We start from the raw sequence: 21,945 nt of genomic DNA on the forward strand, positions 1-21,945 counted from the left end.
CTAGATCACTGTGGTTTTTCTGTGTGTGTGTGTGTGTGTGTGTGTGTGTGTGTGTGTGTGTGTGTGTGTGTGTGTGTGTGTGTGTGTGTGTGCGTGTGTGTGTGTGTGTGTCGGCAGATTAATCTAGTGGGGTCGCTGAGATGACACTAATCCCTTCGCTGATTATCTAGAGCATAACATCACTCTAATCTGATGGTGGGGGGGTTAAGAAAGACAGACAAGGTTAGAGAGGGGGAGAGAAAGAGAGAGAGAGAGAGGCTGCGTTCACACTCAACGTGTTCAGGTTGGTTCATTAAACTCTGCAGTGTTTCTTTCTTCTTTTACTTTGAGTTCATTTCAGGTGAGAATCCCAAGTCTCAAACCTACAAGAGAAAAGGGCTTCAAGGATAACATAACTCATTGGTTTGACAAATGTTTGTTTTGTTAATTTCTCCCACCCAGTAGGTCTGATAGTCCCAAATAGAGCTAGTTTCACCATAGCAAACACTTTAACCACGAAGCAAGCACACAGCCATCACCCAGATCACAGTCTAATTTGTCCCACCACAGTTTCACAATGAACCAAAAAATGTTTTACTTTTCTCTCTAACACTGTGTGTTGTGCCGTTGCTTCAACAAAGCATCTCTCACTCACAGTATCAGCAATCACTTAACTAGAGGACAATCTCCCACACCCTTGGGTGACTTACAAATATATAAATCGTGCAGAAAACGCCTATCAAGAGCTAGTGTTTGGTTCATGAATATATTCCATACTACAAAATATACTGCTGAAGAAAGTCAACAATGACACATACGGGTAGCTAGAGAAGCAGAAAGAGGTGGTGTGTGTGTGGGAGAGACACAGACCAGAGTAGGTGTGTGCGTCTGAGGAACAGAGTACTGAAGGGAAAACCAAGGTGAGCAGATGAAAGTAGTTTGTGAGTTGAGTAGCGAATTAAGTTAATAAGAGAATAACGTATCCTGCAAGAAAAGGGGCAGCCTGGTGCAGCCTAATGTCCCTTAGCATCATAAAGCAATACCTACGCAATTTTGGAACCAATCAGCTATTGTCTAATGGTGATTTAGCCTCTGGGGGCAACAGGCAATGTTTCGGGGGCTTCTGGTGCAAATTAGCAAATTTTGGCTAACCTCTATAAACATATATCTATATATAAATGCAGATAAATGATTACAGTGAATAAAAAGCTAAACTGACATCAGACAATAGCCAACGCGTTCCGAGATTGCATTTTGCCCAATACATTCCACCTTTTTAGTTTTGACTGTTTACCTGCATGCAACCAAAGCACACTCAAATTTGACCAGTCAATACTACTCGGACTACGTACAGAAACCAGAACGCTTCCGACGCCAAAATGACTGTAGAATCCGTAAGCAAAGGGACCCATGCTTACAGATTCGGCACTCACACACAGATATCTGTTGACATGTGGAAATTAACCATTTAGCAACCCTCTAGCAACACTTTAACAATGACCAATAATGGTCTGGCAACTACTGTACCCTGAAAACCTTTTTTTCAACCACCTTGCAACATCATAGTGAGGACCACCTTGTAATGCCTTAGCAACGATCTACCAACTAACTCAAGCAACTGGTCCAAGCAACTGGTCCAACATTTGTGGAAAGAAGTAGTCTTGTTGCTCTTTCGCACTTAGAACTGGGCGATACGTCATCACTGATATTAATGAAGGCTCTGTGGTTTTGTATCGATACTGAAACACTACGTTTCCCATAAGGACATGCAAAAAAGAGACAGAAAAGCCAACTGACATAAGAGACAGTCTGATTTACCCAGATCAGAACAGTCACAGGTATAAAGTGAAGAGGATGTTTTCTACAATAGTGTTAGCAATGGTGAAACTGTGTGTGTGCGTGTGTCTGTGTGTTCCATATCCCTAGCTGTCTCTGTCTCTTAGCGTTATCATTATCAAAGTAAATTGCAGCTCCCGTGTGCCAGATGAAGAATACAATATTTCCATTTCTGACTCTGCGTCGTCTCTTCCCTCTCTGCCTCTGCAGCTACATACCATAATCACAACACTGTCACAACACATCGCACACACAATGGATCATTCTAGCAAAGAACCCAAAACCCAAAGTTTTTCATTTTTTCATTTATTTTATGTCTTTTGTTAGTGTGCATCCACAACTAACTGGACTATCTTAGGAATTAGCAATTTTCTTGTAATTATAAAAAATATATATTTATTTTATTAAAATTTTCATTCATTCATTTTCATTTTGTTTCAGTTGATTAAAGAAACAATGGGATACTTTTGTTTGAATACACAAATTTAATCTTAACAGACCAATACAAAGTTTTATTAGGAAAATAATAGTTACAACAAACTGTGTGAGGGATTTGTGTTTATTATGGTTTGTGGCAAATTATAAGCCATGAGCAAATAGATTGTAGTTTTGGAGATACGGATAAAAAAAACTTTGGTCTGTTTTCATGGTTTGGTCCAGACCGCTTTGTTCCAGTGATGGGAAATCTGCTAGCTTAGGGAAGTTAGGGAAGAAAAAAGCCAGATTTTCCCCCCAGTTTGACATCGAAGAACTTGACCGGCCGGCACAGACCCCTGACCTCGACCCCATGCTCTTGTGGATGAATACGAGCAAATCCCTGCAGCCAGACTCTGAAGTCTTTTACAAAGCCTTCCCTGAAGACCAAAGGTTTTTTAAAGCAGCATATTATGCCCATAGTTATGGAGTGACATGTTCAGCAATCAAAGATAAGTGTTAAGGTGTCATCAAACCTTTGATTAGGTGTCTGTATATTTTGGTCATATAATATATATACAATTGGGGTGGTAAGATTCGTCATTAAAGGTCAAGATGCGATCCCGATTAAAAAAGAGTGCATCAGATACAATTTGGGCTGCATCGTTTCTAACATCTTTGCATCGGTAAAATCTGGTTTATTTATATATAATTATCATTAGTAGAGGCCCTATGCCTTTATTATTGAAAAATGTAACACGTTTTTTATCCTCTCTGAACTCTGAACTCAAGCTCCTTAAGAAGACTAAAGAAATAAAAAATGTACGGTCTATGAGTGCAACAGACGACTTGAAGTAGTTTGCCTTTTAAACCAGCAGAGGGCGCTCCACTAGCAGATTGACCTATGACATGCCCTATTGACCTGTCAGTAAGCTAAACTAAAAGTAAATGTTTACTACGAAAACAGAGGACACTATCATACAAAGCATGGAGCAAGTGAACAACCTCGTCTGACTTATATTTTTTTCAAATTCATTCCAACAAATTGCTTGTCATTTGTTTGAACGTGAGTATTGGTGACAGCCCAATTGCTTAGCATCATATTCCTTAGCATCATATCGCGTTGAATTACATTACGTTGAATCCAATTGGTTTGAACCGTACTGCACCGCAATAGAGGCGAATCTTATTGCATTGGCATCTGTATCGTGGATGTATTGGATTGTTGGCACTGCATTGAGATGTGTATCACATCAGCCTCAGTGATGGAGATACACATGACTAATATAGAGGTATAGTCCCATGGTGTTGGTAGTCTTTGCATCTCTTTTACAAACACACACACGTAAAATACCGTACAACCCAAAAAAAATCTGTCAAACACACTTGCGTCAACTGTTTGTGGTTTCAAAATGGAAGACTCAAGATGTAATGTTACACAAGAGAAAGAGTGAGCACACTATAAACTATAAAACTATAAAAAAGAGAGAGAGAGTGAGAGAGAGAGACAGAGAAAGAGCAGGTAGAGTCAGATAGCTGAGAGATGACATCTTCCATATTTGATGCATCCAGTCAAAGGTAATTAAGCTCTGTATGTGTGTGCGTGTGCGCGTGTGTGTGTGTGTGTGCGAGTGAGTGAGTGAGAGAGGCAGATTATCTGTGTCAGTGGCCATTTGCTCACAACTGGCGCCACTTCGGAGAGAGCCAGAGGCAGAGAGCATCATGGGTAAATGAGCACACACTGCCTAGCGTTTTCCACACAGCAGGCCGAGAGAGAGAGAGAGAGAGAGAGAGAGAGAGAAAAATTGCATGCCAGATGACCTGTCTCCTCCAGTGTACGATAGTGTTTCACTAATTCTCTGCACCCACACACACACACACACACACACATATACACACACACACTGTCAGATCAAACCCAACATAGCAGTGGATCCAAAGTAGATGGAAAGAAAGGAGTGCACTGTAAAATAATAACAACACACACACACACGGCCTGTGGCGTACCTGCTAGCCTGGAGTTGGCGTACGGCGGTGAGAGACTGTCATGTGATGCCATGTACTGAGATCCATCTGCATAACTCTGGAGAAAGACACAGACATGTGGGGTGAACAGCTATATTTCATTATTATATGTAGTTGTCATTACTTCTAACAGCAAATACTTGTGATAGTAGTAATAATCAGATTGGCAGAGGCAACAGTAGCACTCTCTGTAGTCAACGTACCAATAGTAGTACTAGAAGTAGCAGAGACACTGCTGGATGGCCTCATCTGAGTCTTTTGATACTAATAATCAGTTTCATATTTATATTTTCCTTATATTTTCCTGTATTTTATAATACAGCTGATACAGCAGAGTACACTAATAGTTTGACATTTTTATAATAAGTTGGTTTTCTTTGTTGCCAAGAGATGAGAAGATTGATGCCACTCTCACATTGCTGCGCTAATGACGTCAGTTAGGACGTCAAATATCAAGGCTGGGAATGAGACTCAACTATCCAGTATCTTCAAGCTACCAGCCCAAACCGTCTTTCTGTGTTTCTCTGCTCTGATTGTTTTTTTTTTTTATTCAGGCCCGGTGGATTCTTGCAAATGCCATTAGGAGAACTAGGAGGAGCCAGAGGAACATTTTTTTCTCCACAGATTATCTGTCTCATGTACTACTGTCAGGATATAGCCGCCAGTCGAACCTCAAATGGTGAAAACAATACAGTAAACAGGATGGACTTTTGCATCAACCTTTTCTAATGCAATATAATGCGCACCAAAATACGTTGATGGAAACAGCTTAGGTCAGTAACATGTCAGTACATCCCTAGTGCATTAGTTATAGCAGTAGTAGTTCTTATGGAAGTAATGTTGCAATGTTAAAAATATATTTAAAAAAAAATGTATTTGACAGCAATTAAAGTAAATAAGTAAATAATTAAAGTAAATAATTATAAGTAGTAGCATTGTTGTTAGTAGTTACCTTGGAAGAACGACTTCCACTCGCCCATGACCCTGCACTCGTTCTCTCCTCCATATCTGTATGAGAGAGGGAGAGAGAAAGACAGATTTAGACGATAGAAAACAAAGCATAACATTGCACTGAAGTTTAGGAAAGTAAGAGTTGATAATCCGGGAGGAAAAATACAGTTTGGGAAAATAAATGACCCAGAAAATCCAATCCCTTCATGTGCCTCGGTGAGTTTAAATGGAGGTGGAAAATATAAAAAACAGCAACAGTCAGCAAAATACTGTCATCACCATGACTGAAAATAAAACCAACAAGTAGAAAAATTATATATCCAAAAAGTAAAGTAAGTAAACAGAAAGTCATTTTAAATTCATAAAAAAAAAATTTGACAATACAAATATCTATGCTACATGTGATGTTTGATGAACAGTGGCTCCCATCATTTTTTGTTAAACATATCCCCTCAACCTAGTCTGATGAACTCAAGTAACCCTTCTTTAACATCAACAGATATGTTCCAAATGTGTTGAACAAATTTCAAACTGGGTGTTATAACTATTAATCACATTGTGGATGTTACAGTATTTCCATACAAATGTAATGTCTAGTTTAGTTAGGTCAAGTTTGCATTCGTATTACAACCACATGGAGTGGCAAAGGCTGTGTGTTCCAACCATTTATCCCGTACTTTTAGCTACCCATTTTATCTCCTCTGCTCACTTGCTAGCTAGTTTTCATTAATTAATTCATTAATTGTTTTAGCAATATGTGGATGTATTTTTTTTAATGAAATTGTTAGTTCAGTTTTTTCAAATTAGTCCAGCTACTCGACATTCTCTCCAAGTACCGCCTGGCAACAGCAGAAGTACCCCGAGCGGTACAAGTACCCCTGGTTGGGACTCACTGTTTTAAACAACTGTTTTCAGTTAACATTTATTCAGGAGCTGCTATAGTCAACATCAGTCCTCAGATCGACATTTTAATCACTCGCATAATCATGTGAGCGATCATCACTTTCATCACATCACTTTCAACACTTAATACTACATATAATATTACTGTACAGTCTATAATCAACTACAGCGGCGTATATCATTCACTCTCCATGTCATTAAACATTATTGATTATGATTGTAAGGCCTTTAATGTGTCTCAATGAAATTTAATGGTCCTTTAAGCCTCCTGTAGACCACTAATCCCCTCTATCATCACTGGATCCATGATGTTATATCTGCCAAAGGTCAGTCTGCTGACTGAGAGGTCACAGGTGATCTGATAATGGTGCAATAGATGGAAAGTCAGTGGATCAAGTTATTACAGTTCATCCTGTGGTGAATGTAAACGTATGTACCAAAATGTATCCATCAAAATGTTAAGATATTTCACTAAAAAACAAAAATGTCATCCTTTTGATGGCGCTAGGTGACAGTCGGAGTCAGGGGAATACGAAAGTCAGTAGAATTCATCTTCTGAGGACAGTGAATGTCTATACAAAATTCATGGCAATCCACCAATCAAATAGTTGTTCAAATATTTCAATCTGGACCAAAGTTGTGTATCGGCTGACAAAATAACCACAAATTACATTAGATTAACAAACAGAATAATATAGTTCACCACTGTCTTACAACCAGGGTACAAAATATAAAATGTGTGACTTAACATAGGAGCCAGTGATTTATATCCCATCTCCCATCAACAACGATGACCATGCTTTTCCTAACCAAAACCATGAAAAACTTTGTAATAGAACATGTAATAGCCATTTGACACTGACAAATAGTCTGTTTTGTTGTTTAAATATGAGGCCTTAGTTGGAAAAGACAGACGTACAGAGGTTGAGAGACACTGACGAGAGAGGGAAGGATGTATTTTGTACATGACAGGTAAATCAGTTCATTCAGGTTGACTGAAATGTGCAAACACAGCTCTCACTTACAGTACACACACACACACACACACAAACACATGCACTCACAGTTGTCTCATGCATTGTAGTGCACAAATCTCTCCTCAATAGGCCCTCTATTGTGTCAGCGTGTGTATAGTGAGCAGCTTACATTCATTGTCGAGTCATTTGGAATGTCAGCTTATCTGTGTTTGAGTGCGTGATTGTGTGATTTTGTTAGCCCAATAGAAATGAACTGGTTTAGCTACAAAAAGCCTTTTGGAGTCACACCAAAAGGCGCTACCTCAACAAAAGTATGTTTGGGTTTGTAGAAAAGAATAGAATTTATGGGTTTAGTGAAGATTACGCAAAAAACACTTGATGGTAAATTGGATTTAGGGAACATACACTTGATCAGAGTCGTTTTGGTTGAGGGAATGGATGTTCAATGATCAAGAGGATTTTTCTAAACAACTGATAGACACATGGGTTTAGGGAACACAAACTAATTTAAATTTAGGAAACATAAAATAGATGTGGAAACATTAGATAGATTTAGGGACCAAGCAGATTTAGAGAATACATGATATAATTAGCTTGATTTAGGAAACGGGACACACACAACGATTGGCTGGATTTAGGAATACACACTTCAATAGTTAGGCAACAGGCATCATCACATGAATTTAACAAAAAACATTTCTGTCAGGATATGGGGAACTGGATTGGTTTGATTTAGGGAACCCACTTGATCATTCAGATTTAGGGAACACTATTGATCAGATGGATTTAGGAAACACATGCTGGATCGGCTGGATTTACAGAACGCACAATTGATTGTTTGGTTTTAGGGAACACACACACTTAATCTGTTGGAATCAGGGAACACAGACTTGATCTGTTGGATTGTGGGAACATACACCAGATTATCATGATTTAGGGAACACATATTTGACCATTCAGGTTTAAGGAACACACAATCAGTTGAATTATGGGAAAACACACATAATTGGTTGGACTTCAGGATTAGACACTTGATCAAATAAACAAACATCATTAAACACAGACTTGATTGTTTGAATTAAGGGAACACACACTGGAGGGATTGGGTAGGCTATAGGGAACACACGCCTGATCAGATGTTTTTAGGGAACAAGTAAAGAATCCCTATCAAATGTTTGAAATTGTCTTTCAAGCTGATATACTTCATTTTTTACACTTTAGCAACATATATTGTCATGTAAATAAAGTTTGTTTTGAAACAGGTTAGGAGAAGACAGGGGAGGGAAATTCAATGAAAGTAGAGCAGGAGAGTTTGATGATAGCTGGTCCAGATGCAGGAGAACTGGAGGTGAAGATGGAGAGGATGAGGAGGGCAGCAATTAAAGAAAGCATCCTTTAGTATTGAATAATAAGATAGGGGAAAAGATTGGAAGAGAGAGAGGAAAGGAAGAGGGGGAAAGAAAAATACAAGTTGGTGTGCAAGAGTTGAAAGACGTGGAGGAGGAGCAGAGAAGGAGGAGAGAAGGAGGCATCCATGTGTCCTGCACCTGATAAGGCCTCCGATTGAGGGCTATAAATTACACCAGAGAGAGAGAGAGAGAGAGAGAGAGAATTTACACACAAGCAGGAAAACACACACATAAATGCACACATACATACCTCTCTCTCTCTCTCTCTCTCTCTCTCTCTCTCTCTCTCTCTCTCTCTCTCTCTCACCTACACACACACACACACACACACACACACACACACACGCAAGGTTCAGGTCATCTATCATCAGTTAATGAACTTAGACTGACAGACAGCTCCATGTCTCTCACACTGATCCTATTAAGACCTGCTTGACACAAAACAGACTCCTATTAATACAGTTAGCGTGTGTGTGTATAGTGCATAGTTGTGTTTGTGTGCGCATGTGTGTGCGTGTGAGATCACTGAGGACAAAAACAGGCCTGTACCCTATATGACCATTGACCAGCTCTTTGTACTATTTCTTGTACTAAATTAGATAAAATGATCTGTTGTGTGTGAAGGCCAGTCAAGCTTATATAATATTTTAAATATATATTTTATTTTATATTTGGTCCAGAACACTGTGACACCTGTAGCTTCACTCAGTTGGTCAAACCCCAAAGAGATAATATTATCAGGTGTCACAAAGACAAGATGACACGGTTACACTTTCACTGTGTAGCCAGCTGATATCCTGAAAAAAAATAACAGACATCCGACAAGACTTTCTCTGGAGTGCGATTAGCAACTTGTTACTCAAGAATGACGAGAAAGACACATTCTTGCTAAACAGCATATGTATATTAATTTAGCAAAAAGCTAATAAAAAGCCAAGAATTCGGACAATAGCTGATGGGTTCCAAGATTGGGCCAGGCAATATGATGCATATCACGATAAAGGGGTTACGATTCAATATATCGCTATATATTGCAATACTGTAAGGCGATACATTGTGATTTTTGAAAATGAAATTTTAGAAAAATGAAAGAGTAAAATAAAGTAAAAAATCTGCAACCAGAACAGTGAGATCTGCATTTGTACTGATCACAGTCCCTGTAACATACAACATCTTAGCCCTCAGTTTATGTTTACAACACTGCTATGTAGCTGTTAGGGATTTAAACATTCAAAATCGATACAGTATTTTTGAAAATCGATCCTTTCCAAGACTGCACTGCAGTCAGTGTGGTCCGCCTCTTTTGCTCTCCACACCGACTGTTTACCTGCATGCAACCAAAGCTCACTGAAACATGATTGGGCAATACTACTCAGACTACAAACGGAAACCAGAACACTTCCTATGCCAAAATCTTGGTCCCTTGCCTACAGATTCTTGCAGATATCTGTTTATACAGATCTGTTTACAGATTATATATATGTAGTCCTGCTATAAAACAATTATGTATCGGCAATAGACAGTTCATCAATAGCAATTCGAAAATTGTTCAATAGAATAACGATAGTTTCACTTAAATGCCATTAAAGCACATAACAAATACGCCCTGGCTCATAAACAGCCTATCATATCCCTTGATAATGAAATGTGAATGAGTGAATCACCATAGCCACCTCCACCCTTTGGAGGATGCAACCTGTCAGTCACAACCTATGAAACAATCCACGGGCAGTCCACGATGGAAAGGCACTCAGTAATAATACCATACGACAAAACATTAGAATTAAAATGATTACCTGTGTGCCTCGATACATAAAGTGGGTAAATTCAACCTGTTTTCACCCGGTCTTTATTAAAAATATGTGCGATACATTTTACAGCCTTAATTATATAACAGGTGACTGGATGTTCTATGACCTAAAAAATACTTTCTGGGGTTTTGTGAAGTTAATTACTGACACAGAAATCAGTCTAAAATCTACACTGAACTGGCTGTTTGCTGCCAAATTTACCTTTACTGTTCAATGGTAAATGGACCTGTACTTGTATAGTGCCTTTCTAGTCTTCCGACCACTCAAAACGCTTTTACACTACATGCCACATTCACCCTTTCACACACATTCACACAGTGATGGCAAAGTCCATCGAACAGAAACTAACATTCATACACATTCACACACCCATGCATGGCATCGGGAGCAATTTGGGGTTCAGTATCTTGCTCAAGGATACTTCGACATGTGGCACCAGGAGCCAATTAAGGAACAACCTGCTCTGCCTCTGAGCCATAGCCGCCCTTTATGAAACCATACAATTTTTTCAACAAAACTAGTTTATGTAAAGGTAATCTAAGAGAATGCTGAGAACTGAAGACCTTTACAAACAGCCACACACGTGTTGATGGTGGTAATAAATGGTCTCTGATTGACAGAAATGAGGACAGTGGTCATGCTGCGAGAACATCAAGCGTGTGTGTGTATGTGTGTGTGTGCGCACCTGTGTGAGCTCTATAGCCCCACTGTTCTCATCTGGTCTCCAACCAAACTCTATAATTAACCGTAGGCCTGCCCCATCCCCCAACACACACAGACAAACACGTCAAACAGCATGTGGTGATCAGAAAGACTTCTGACTGTCATCAGATCTGTTTAGGCATTTTTTAATTTCCTCAAATCAAACACACTCCTGTTAACTGGAAGGTTCCTGAAAATCAAGAAATAAAAACATAATTGTTTTTAATCTTTGTTTTGAAGGGAAATTATCATCAGAAGTCGACATATGGGCCTCGGCAATGTATAAAGATTCAATGAAACACAACAGATAAATCACAATAATGGTTAAAAGAAAAAGAGCTCTGTGTGAATGGTAATATAAAAACATTTCGCTTTTACACAAGATGAAAAAGAGACCCTAGTGGTTTTCTAACCTTCATATCATACTGAAGATACTCTGAAGAGTCTTTCTCAGCCAAACTCTGCTGTGTAATCAAACAGTTTTACACCTTCCCAACTGGGAACATTTCAGACACTGCAACTCCCATGGAAACGACGGCAGCCATAATGAGCTACAACAGCCTTGAAGACAACATTTATTGGAATTGACTTGAAACTTAACTGAGCTGTACCAAATGAAAATCAAACAATATCCTATCTGACAAAATAATGTTTTAATGTTCTTTCTTTTCTTTGATATAATGTTATTGTATCCCCTTGATGAAAGCTTCTCTCTTTGTTGCCCCAAAATATCTGGTAGCTGCTTTTGCTGCTGTTGAGTGATATGAAAATTTCTTGGTGGTTAAGAACAAGTAGACGCCAGCACAGCTGATTGTGTAAGTCAGACCTGAAGTGATTTAGGCTGCAGTACCTTTAACAGCCTCTAGTTGCTGCACCAAAATAACTCTTCAACTGTATTGAGGATAACGGAAACCCCCCGAGTGTATTATGCATACGTCAATACGTTTCCTCCACATGAAATTGAATCTCACTGTTTTTTTTAATGGTGTTAACATTAATGGTAACTTTAGTAGTTTGGTAGTTTTAGTTTAGTTTTAGTTTTTTAGTTTTAGTCAAGTTTAATTTTCAGCTTATATTTTGCACTCCATGTCCTACTTGAACAACAAATAGTGTATATACTTTAATTTATAGTTTTTATATCTTCTAATATTAATAATATTAGCAATGTTTTTACTGTGATATTCTTTGTTTTCTGTTTTTGCGCTGTTTTGCCCTAGTGCTGCTGTGTCAAAATGTCACTTCTCACTCCTTTTGCAATTCAGTTGCAGGTCAACAGGTTTTAGTGCTGTTTAGCTCTCTAGCCCACAACTTTACGGTTTTGGTTCACTCTTCACGTTCTCTTAGTCTCTCTTAGCCAAAAATCAATAACTGTAGCTTAATGAAGCAATTCTGCTTCAAATGCGATTTCATCTTCTTGCAGTACCATAACAGGAACAACTTCATTAAGTTGTTTATTATCTAATAACTTTAGCTTCACCTATTAATGCCATATGATAAGATATTTCAACAGCTTTGAAAACATATTGAGACATTGAAATTATATTTTAAGTGATGGAACCCACACTCCATGTTTCAAATGCATCCCTTCAGAAACCTGGATCTGACACAGCTATGTTTTCATATCGTTTACAGGATGGAAAAACACATAGCCAACGTCACAGAACAGAGAAATTCAAAGGAAGCAGACGTGACAGTCCTGTCCCCACCGTGTGACTGACAGGTGATGACTGGAAAAACAAATGAGAGAGATAGTGAGAAACTCTCATGGAGAGTTTCGATAAGTAGTGGAGAGAAGAAATAGAAGAGGAAAGGAGAGAAGAAACAAGGAGAGGACCTAGGACAGATGGACAGTGGAGGAGAGGAAACAAGGAGGAGATAGAGGAAACAAAGAAAGTAGAGGAAAAAACAAGAGATTGCATTCTAAACCAAAAGACCAAGGGTGACACACTGCGTGAGACAGAAAAAATTGGAGGATGACAGAAAGATCTAATTCAGTCATTTTATATAATGCAAAGAGAAGCTTCTTGTGCTGAACTACATTCATGTTATTATCCTGGGTAATCACACACACACACACACACACACACACACACACACACACACACACACACACACACACACACACTAAAATCAGAGTAAGAATTAAGAGTCAGATTACGTTTCTGTATCTTCTCCTTTAAAGCTGCTTAAAGTGTCTAACACCCACAATCCCACTGTATGTGTGTGTGTGTGTGTGTGTGTGTGTGTGTGTGTGTGTGTGTGTGTGTGTGTGGCTGGACAGGCAGAGGAAGTGATGTAATGATCACATTCAGGAAGTCGCCCATGTCCTGTTTTGCTACATGATTCATGCTCTCTCTCCTCGTCTCCTTCCATTGCTTCCCTCTTTTCTTTCCTCCATTTCTTTCTCCCCCTCTTCCTTCTCTGATATCTATTTTTTTTTCTTTGTCTCCTTCCATCACTCTTCCTCTCTCTTCTTCCCCCCTTCCTTCCTCTTTTTTTAAACGTATTTCCTGCTTTCACTTTCCTACATCTCTCCCAATCTCTGCCTCCTCCTCTTTTCTGGTTCCTGTTCCATTCTTTCTCTCCCTTTGTCCTTCCTTTACGCCCCTTCTTCCCTCTTTCTTTTTCTTCTCTTTCTTTCTTCCCTTGTCTCCTTTCTTTATTCCTCTTCTCTCTGCTTCCTTGTTGCTTTCTACCCTCCCTCCCTTTCAGCTTTTATTTCAGTCTCTCTCCTTTTCTTCTTCTTTTACTCCTCTTATTCCCTCCTTCCTTTCTGACCATTCTGTCATGCACTCCTTCCTTTCCTTCCTGTCTTCTCTCATGTTCATTTCTTTCCTCTCCTTCCCTCACCCCTTTCCTTCCATTTCTCCCTCTCTTCCCATCCTTTTCAATCTCCCTCCATCCCTCCCCCAGTGTTGCCTGTTTGAATCCGGGGACTGGCAGAGAGAGCGTACTCCCTCTGAACCTTCCCGAGGATCCTTTAAGCATGGCAGGGCTGCAGACGGCATCTCCATCTGAACCTTGATACAAAAAACTCTCCTCATCCTCCGTCTCCGTGGTTACAGAGCTCTGATCGAGAGGACAGTTGGAGATGAGGATGGAGATGCCACATCGATTGACATCTTGTTACCATAGTAACGACGAGAGGACAGGAATGACCATCATCAACGCAGAACAAAAACATGTATGTAACACAAGAACAGGTTTTTATAATAGAGGACAAAAATCTGCATTTATTAATTTGTGGTTCAAAACCCAATGATCATAAAATTTACTTTAGAGATGAACCAGCAAGTTGAGGAAGAAAGGAAAAGAGGTTTGTCTGGTGACTTACACATCCTTACACATAGGTTAACCTCCTTCTACAGTAACAGATTTTATATGTTGTAAGCAAAGAAAACCTTAACATGTTTTCTTTGTTGTGTTTTTACATGTTAAGCACATTCATCTTGACAAAACACCAGGCTACAAGACAGTTCATTTCTTCCACCAGCCTTGTGTCTGAGGATCGTAAAATTCAGCTGGTAGAATCAAAAAGCAGACCACAATAACCAAATGCTGGACTATAACTTCACAAGTTGGACAAAGATGGCTCTTAAAACCAGCAGTGGCATTAGGACAGGGATGGGGGTCTTCCGACTGCTGGAGCTGTATGCCACACTAGTGGGTGACTGCATAAAGATGCAGTTAACCAGCATTGCAGATTAATAACATACAATTATAAGTTTAACCGACTAGCATTTCTGGTGGCAACTAGCAAGATTAGCAATTTAAATAACCAACTAGTTGACGAATCACGCACATCCCTAAACCCCGGCACCATTTTGCAAGGGCACCGTCTCTGCACCCTGGGCTTAACGTCACCCAAGATGATTATGATGGGTCCTTTCTCCAGTGCTGGCTCCACAGGACAGAGCTGTTAATTACACAAAGTCTGCAGTGCATTGTGGTCAGATTCATTGTTTATTTATTCTGATTCATAATCCAAACAGTTTTATTTACATAAAGTGCTTTAATAACTTTGCCTTCTATAGTTAAATGAAAGCAGGGACACTGTAGAAATAAATGTGTGTATTCATCAAACTGTAATAACTGCACTGATTTGGTATTATTACCGAAACTGAGACATCATTTTGACACTACATCCAAAATGTTCAAACAATCCCATCCCTATGTATAACTCTAAGTATATAAATGTGACTTCTCTGGACTAGCACAGATGTTGCCAGTGAACGTAACCCGCGCTGCAATTACGTCTCCCGTCTCTCTCCAAAACATAGTTTTTAGAAAAGTAAATCTGTCGCATAAAATGCACGTATGGTTTTCTCAAACTCTGAGGCTACTTCAGGGGAAATTTAAGAAGGAAATCGCAGTTCAAGAGGTTAATGACGAGAATTTCATTCATGTGTCTGTCTCACGCGCATTCAGTCAATGTGTCAGTGTGTCTGTCAGAAACCTATTTCTGAACACACACACACACACACACACACACACACACACACACACAGGCCCGGCGTTTCCTGTCATTAGGCAGCAGAGCCGTTCTATAATTAGAACATCTGGACCCAAGTAAGTTTAGTGCCAGTGCCCTCACACACACACACTTTTCCATAAGCATGCAACCACACATACAGTGGCAGCAACCAACACACACACCCACACACACACACACACACCCACACACACACACACACACACACACACACACACACACTCCAAAAACTGTACATGCTTTATGTATCAGTCACTTGTGCAATTTTTTTATTATTTTTTTGCTTGTTTTTCCGCTGTTCTCTTCAAAAAAAGCACATTAAAGCAAGAAAACAAACAACAGCTTGGAGAGCTAATGGCACGCTAAATGAAGAGAGAGAATAGCTCATGTAGACAGAGACAGAGAGAGAGGGAGGGAGGGAGAGACAGAAAAAGTAAGAGAAAAAACATTAACAAGTTCAAACATGGTTTTCTTGAATCAGCCGCGTTGTGTGTGTGTGTTTTTTTTTAAAGACAGCCGAGCTCAGAGCCTACAGAGGCCTTTCCAAAAAGAGAGATTAATATTGATAATAAGAAGGCTGTTCCTTTTTGTTTTTTGTTTTTTTTGTTTTGTTTTTTTTCCCCCCATCTCTGTGGTGGAAGAAGAATAAGCGGCGCGGGCGATTCCTTTGACAAACCCCCTCGTCTCTCCACACAGGCCCATGTGAAGCCGAGCCAACTGTGGCTTAGATCTCTGCACACCATCACAACCAGAGGAACAAAAGGAAACTCCAAAAAAAAAAAAAGGGGGGGGAAAAAAAATCTGTGTGCAAACTGGTCGGAAGCTAAAAAGCAGCAGAGTTAGCAAAACTTTTATAAAGACTAAGTGAGAACAATTCAGATGAAGGCACAGAGCCAAAGGCTGGCTGGAAACTAGTTGTAAGCAGAATGAAAAAAAAGAGGGGGGAAACAGAGTTTATTGAAGTGGTTACTGATTTAATAGTAACATGACTGTGGAGTGATGACTGAAATATTTTTTTTTTCAGTAGCTTTATAAAAACTGTGAAAGCCCTATAGAAAAATGTGAATTAGTATAATGTTCAGGCCAATGTTTTAGATGCTATAATGTTAAATATTCTCTCAAATTTCTCATTGAAGCACTAATTACTAATGACTAATGTCCCTACATACATACTACACGGAGCTCAAGACAATAAAACCTGGTTTAATCTACTTAATACAATACTCAATATACAGATATGAAGCTGCTGTGATATATTTTTATATAACAGTTATGGCTCAGGAAACAGAAAAGACTACAGATGAGTTCCAATTCCAATGAGTTTTCCAATCGTGGTGTGTTTAGGTAATTGGAAAGCTTGGAATTTCTAGTTGCAGTGCAACTGATCTCAGAGCTTTTGATTACGACTTGCACCTATATTTGCAACATTTATATTTATGACTTTATTGTTGTAATAAGACACAGTTTGGACCACAAGCAATTAGTTTATAGATTCTGAAAGCTGAAGACCCCATGTTTTCAAAACAATATAACATTCATATAATTTATTGAACGCAACTTTATGTAACTTTTCAACCTTAAAATAACAGCTTCACTATCTTTTGTATCATTGTGTGACTTTTGCCTCCAAGTCACGTACCGCACTAAGTCACACACCACCAACTACGTCACTGATTTTGGTGAAACTGGATCTTATTTTATGGAGAAACCACTTAGTTTAGGCGTCAGCTCAACTCCAGTACAGAGGATGGAGGTGATGCACCTGAAGCTAACTGCTAAAAACAGCAGAGGAAGAATAAATAAAAACAGTTAAGCTAACAACTGTTCACCAGCTTTAAGAAACACATGGATGGCTGGGCTGCATGGAGTAAGGGCTAACACTGGGTTGCCATTACGTTCACAGCTCTCATCCACACAGGTCATGCAACAGTTGCACTGATCAGGGATCAGATAGGAGTTACAGCAGCATGTTATGCTTTCTGTATGACTGTATGTACTGAAGATGAAGCTGCTTAATTCCTGATGCTCCAACGTGACAAGTATACAGATGACTAACTTCAGCGTCACTAGGTGCTGTTATTATAGCACCTAGTGACGCTGATATATTACTCATGTAATGGAACACCATTACGTGAGTAGTAGGTGAATGAGGTAATTTTCTAATGTCAAGTGTAGATGCAACTGTGGACCTATTTACACTTGTCATTTCAAGTGTCCCATACACTTTGCCATATACAAATCCTATTGCAATTCAGAGGCAATGCACCTGAAGCCAGTGGTGTAATGCAAGGTATACAGAGGATATACTTTTTTTTTTTTTTTTTTATCCATATTGATCCAATTTTCATGAGTGGATGGAGTAAGTAATATGGAATACTTCACTACAAACGTTTAATTGATGCAAAATCTGCTCTTCTTCTGTGGCTGATGTTGATGTCATAATGATCTTTACTCCCTGAAGTCAAGAGACTGAGATGTTGAGTGGCAATGTGAAAATACTACAGGCCCATTTCTGCTAACGTTTTCCTCGTCTTCCCTTACCCATACGCATCAGTGCTCTCTCACCCACACGGATCATTCGGCGATTACACTGATCAGAGATTAGATAAATGCTACAACTTTGTATGTGACATAAAGAACGATGGCTAATTTCAGTGTAATTTCAGTGGGACTTCCGCTGCCATTGTCACAGGGGACAGACACTTACTTCCACTGACCGCTAACTGCCGTAGATACACTTGGAAGAAGTAAAGATTGCATATGTGTCTTGGAGAGACGGAGGCATTTAGACTTTTTCCACATCTGGCTTTAATTAGAGGAAATAATCTCCCTTGAAGTCTTTTTGGATCCATTAACACTTGTGTGAGTACAGTGAAAATGGATAGCAAAATCGCCCAAAACACACAAAGTGGCTGCGTGTAAATTGGATACAATTAGAACATTAGAGACAGATTGCTGTAGATACTACTGAGGACCCTGAGGTCATGTTGTTGGTAATTTTTCTGGGAATCTGGGGATTCTATAGCAACCCAGGGGTAGTTGACATTACATTTTTTTTTACTTGAATATATAGTTTAAAAAGTGTAAACAACTTTTCAAGACGTGCATACTGTAAATCTTCAATTAAAATCCCGGGGTCCCCAGTTAGATGCAGGTCCCTTTTACTAGCCTGCTGTGGCTACACGTTTTGACAAATAAAGGCAGGTCTCTATTAGAGGCCTGGTCTGGATTTTATAGAAGTTCTTTGGATGTATAAAATCTCTTACAGTACACTGAGTCACGTTGTGAATACTGTCATGCGATGTCCATTGCTCACTGTCGACTAACTTTCTCTTCTTCCTGTGCCATGTTGTTGGGTATTCTTGTTTTCGTTACCCTGCTCGCTACAAAATCTAAAGTAGATATGGCTCTCTCTCTCTCTCTCTCTCTCTCTCTCTCTGAATAAGGTCGGCATAGATGCGCTGTTTGTCTCTCTAGCTCAAATGGAGGATTCATAATAGATATGTTATTCTGTAGCCTATTATGATATAGAAGTGATATTCATACTGGTTTGAATAAACAATGTGATAAAATATTCCCCATCCTTGCTGAGTAAGAGTTTTATGCAAAAGGAATCAAAGGCCTACCCCATACAAAGGGAAGGTTGAATTCAGTGATTGAAGCAAATAAAAGCCTGGGCTATTAATTGAAGCTTTGGTCCTTGGATTCCCCCTGAACACTCAGTGACCCAACCACAAACAGACAGAAAGACAGGTGGACAATGAGGCAGTGAGACGACAAGCAGACACAGACAGACAGTGTTTCGGATGAGTTTTTGTCAAAGTCTCTGGGTAGATTCGTGTTTGACAATTCAATTAAGGCTTCCTTCTCTCTGTGGAGGTTTTTGTGTTTGTTGGCTTTTTAAAACTCTATCTCATAGACACCTGCCAGCTTAGAGCTAATGCAAGCGGAGGGACGAGCGAGCTTAATCATACAGAGAGAGAGAGAGAGGGAGAGAGGGAGAGAGGAGGGAGCGGAGAGATGTTCGAAACTGGAGAAAGTCCAGTGGGTCGGATGAGGAGAAGAGAAATGGTCTCTCAACAAGTGCAGAGAAGCCTAGAAAGTAAATCAGGAAACAGTTGTGCTGCGTTAAACAAGCTCAGAGAATTGTACCTTGACATCTGCTTTTAATTAGCGTGGAAAATAAAGAAAGCAGCACTCCATCTTGTTTTCCTCTTTTTTTCTATCACTAGTGGCGAGGTGGCTAATTCCTCCCTCCATCCCTCCTTTTCTAAACACAGAAACAGGTGGGTCCTCCATGCTATCTGTCCCATGCCCCCCTCCCTTACTGATGACAATGCAGGAAAAAAATGACTTGTATTCCCATAATGCCGCAGCATTTTTGGCAGACATTACAGCGCCTTTTTCAACCAAATTTCACCTGCTGGGCACATAGTTTCACTGTGGGTGTATTTTGTTTGGATCACTTCCCATATTTACTGGGTGGTGCAGAAATCAGTGATGAATAAATGTAGCATTAACCAAATCGAAGTTGGAATTAGAATAGTTTAAGTACAATTATTTGCTTCCCCGATCAGAGTGAGATGAGAAAATCAGACCTACTCTCAGAAATGTACATTAAATACAGAGCTAGATCCGGAAATCTAGCTTAGCTTCGCATACAGACTAGAGGTATGGGGGGAAATCTAGCTCACTTAGCACGTTGTATCTTGTTTTATTAATTTGTACACAAATAGAAATGTAAAATTAACAAGTTGTGGTTTACAGGGAGCTATGTGGTAGAACTATTTCTCTCTGATGCAGCAACTTCCTATAGTCTCTAGGAAGTTGGGATATCTTATGTCAAGTTCATTTCAGGAGAAATAAAGCAACTAACAACTTGTATTTATGTGTTTCTTTTTTTCCACACACCACACTGATAGACACCTGTGGGCAGTTAACATGAAATTCCAGCTAAAACATCTGAAATTAGATTATAGTTGTATTGTCAAATATTAGGTTACTTAATTACATCTTTGTTTATGTCTTTAGAATTGAGCAATTTTAACTTTTTTAACGCTATAGCAATAGCAAACTTCTTCCTTCCGTGATCTTTAAATTAAAATGATCAACAATGAAAACTTAAGCAAAAGAAACAGTACAGTACACCTGTAGATGTTTATGCCAGCATGTTGTTGTAAGGGTAATTTGATTTGACCCATTCGACGGTAAATCCCGAATACATTCTATTGTTTTTCAAAGTACATTACTCCTATCAGGGTGCCAGTTATGACAATAATGGCAACTTAATGATCCAGTGTGCAACACGTGGGAGGATCTGTTGGCACCATGTTTCTCCAGTAGTCCATGGACAAATCAAACACTGGCACACATTTGTGTTTGGAAGGGGAAGGTGAGGTGACAGTGCTGCAATGAGCAACTGCATCGGCAGACGCCACAAAATCCTACACACTGTTCCTCACGCCTCCGATTTCCTCCCATGTTGTTGTTCTGAATCTCAGCTGTGACCAGTGTGTCAGCTTGTCACCTCACATATTGTTTCTAATGAATGCTAACACTCCTGAATGCAGCCGGTTTGGTTTACCTGAGCTCTCTAATGAAACTTTAGCACGAGGCTTTAAGGTTAAATTTGTCACGCTGACACTGTTCACCCTGAATCACACCTTTATCTGATTTCATTAACACTAAAAACAACCTTTCCTTCTTGTATTGCTCCTCTTGCCTTTCTTCTCCCCTCTCCCTCACCTCTCTGCCTCCTCTCTCGCTGCTCCTCCCCCCCCCTTCTCCCTTCATCTCCCCCCCACCCTTTACTTTCTTTCTTCTTCCCTTTTATCTTCCGCCTCTCCTCGCTCTTTCATGGCGTCCTGTCGTCAAGTGTAAACATGACTGAGCGCCCGAGCCAGAGGGGTTCGACTCCTATCAGCTCTTCCTCTGCTCTCGTCCTCCAGTCACGCCCCTCCTGCTGATACCGCCGAGGAGACGGAGAGGTTCACTCACTTCACTTTACAAAATCAGCTGCTGGAAAAGGTGACAACTGCTTTTATGAAACAAACAGCAGAGAGAAATCTGAAGAGGATGTGGTGCTTTTTAAAGGCAACCTGAGATCATTTTAAAAAACCTTCACATGCTGAAATCTCTGTTCTAGAGTAAGATACTTTTAATTACGCACGTTTTTAGCCTCCTTTAGCTCATAGCTTTGGATTGATGTCACATTTTAACAATATGTAAGATTTTCCTGAGTCTTTCATCTCAGACTGAATCAGGAGTGAGACTCTGGGCCAAAAGGAGCTGCAGCGGCTACCACAGTCTGACATGATAAATTTGGGTGTCGTGAATCTTTGCGGTTGGGATGGGATTAAAAATAGCCGCACATACGCACACACCACATGCACCTGTACAGGAAGGACCCTGTGCATTAGTTATGTAGCAGTCTGTTTGTGGCGGTG

The 21,945-nt window shown here is 39.7% G+C and overlaps 1 protein-coding gene across 4 annotated transcripts in view; it reads right to left on the bottom strand.

Annotated features, from left to right (window-relative positions):
• Positions 1-21,945, bottom strand: part of LOC127370171 (transcription factor 4) — a 237,152-nt gene that overhangs the window by 176,575 nt on the left and 38,632 nt on the right. For all 4 annotated transcript variants that reach the window (XM_051411970.1, XM_051411968.1, XM_051411969.1 and 1 more), the window contains 2 exons: positions 5,207-5,262; positions 4,237-4,312 (listed from right to left, as the gene is read on the bottom strand). In XM_051411970.1, the coding sequence (XP_051267930.1) occupies positions 4,237-4,312; positions 5,207-5,262 (132 nt within the window). The remainder of the gene's footprint in view (positions 1-4,236; positions 4,313-5,206; positions 5,263-21,945) is intronic.

The sequence above is a fragment of the Dicentrarchus labrax genome, unplaced genomic scaffold, assembly GCF_905237075.1.
Source record: "Dicentrarchus labrax unplaced genomic scaffold, dlabrax2021, whole genome shotgun sequence".
In the NCBI taxonomy this organism is placed as follows: domain Eukaryota; kingdom Metazoa; phylum Chordata; class Actinopteri; family Moronidae; genus Dicentrarchus; species Dicentrarchus labrax.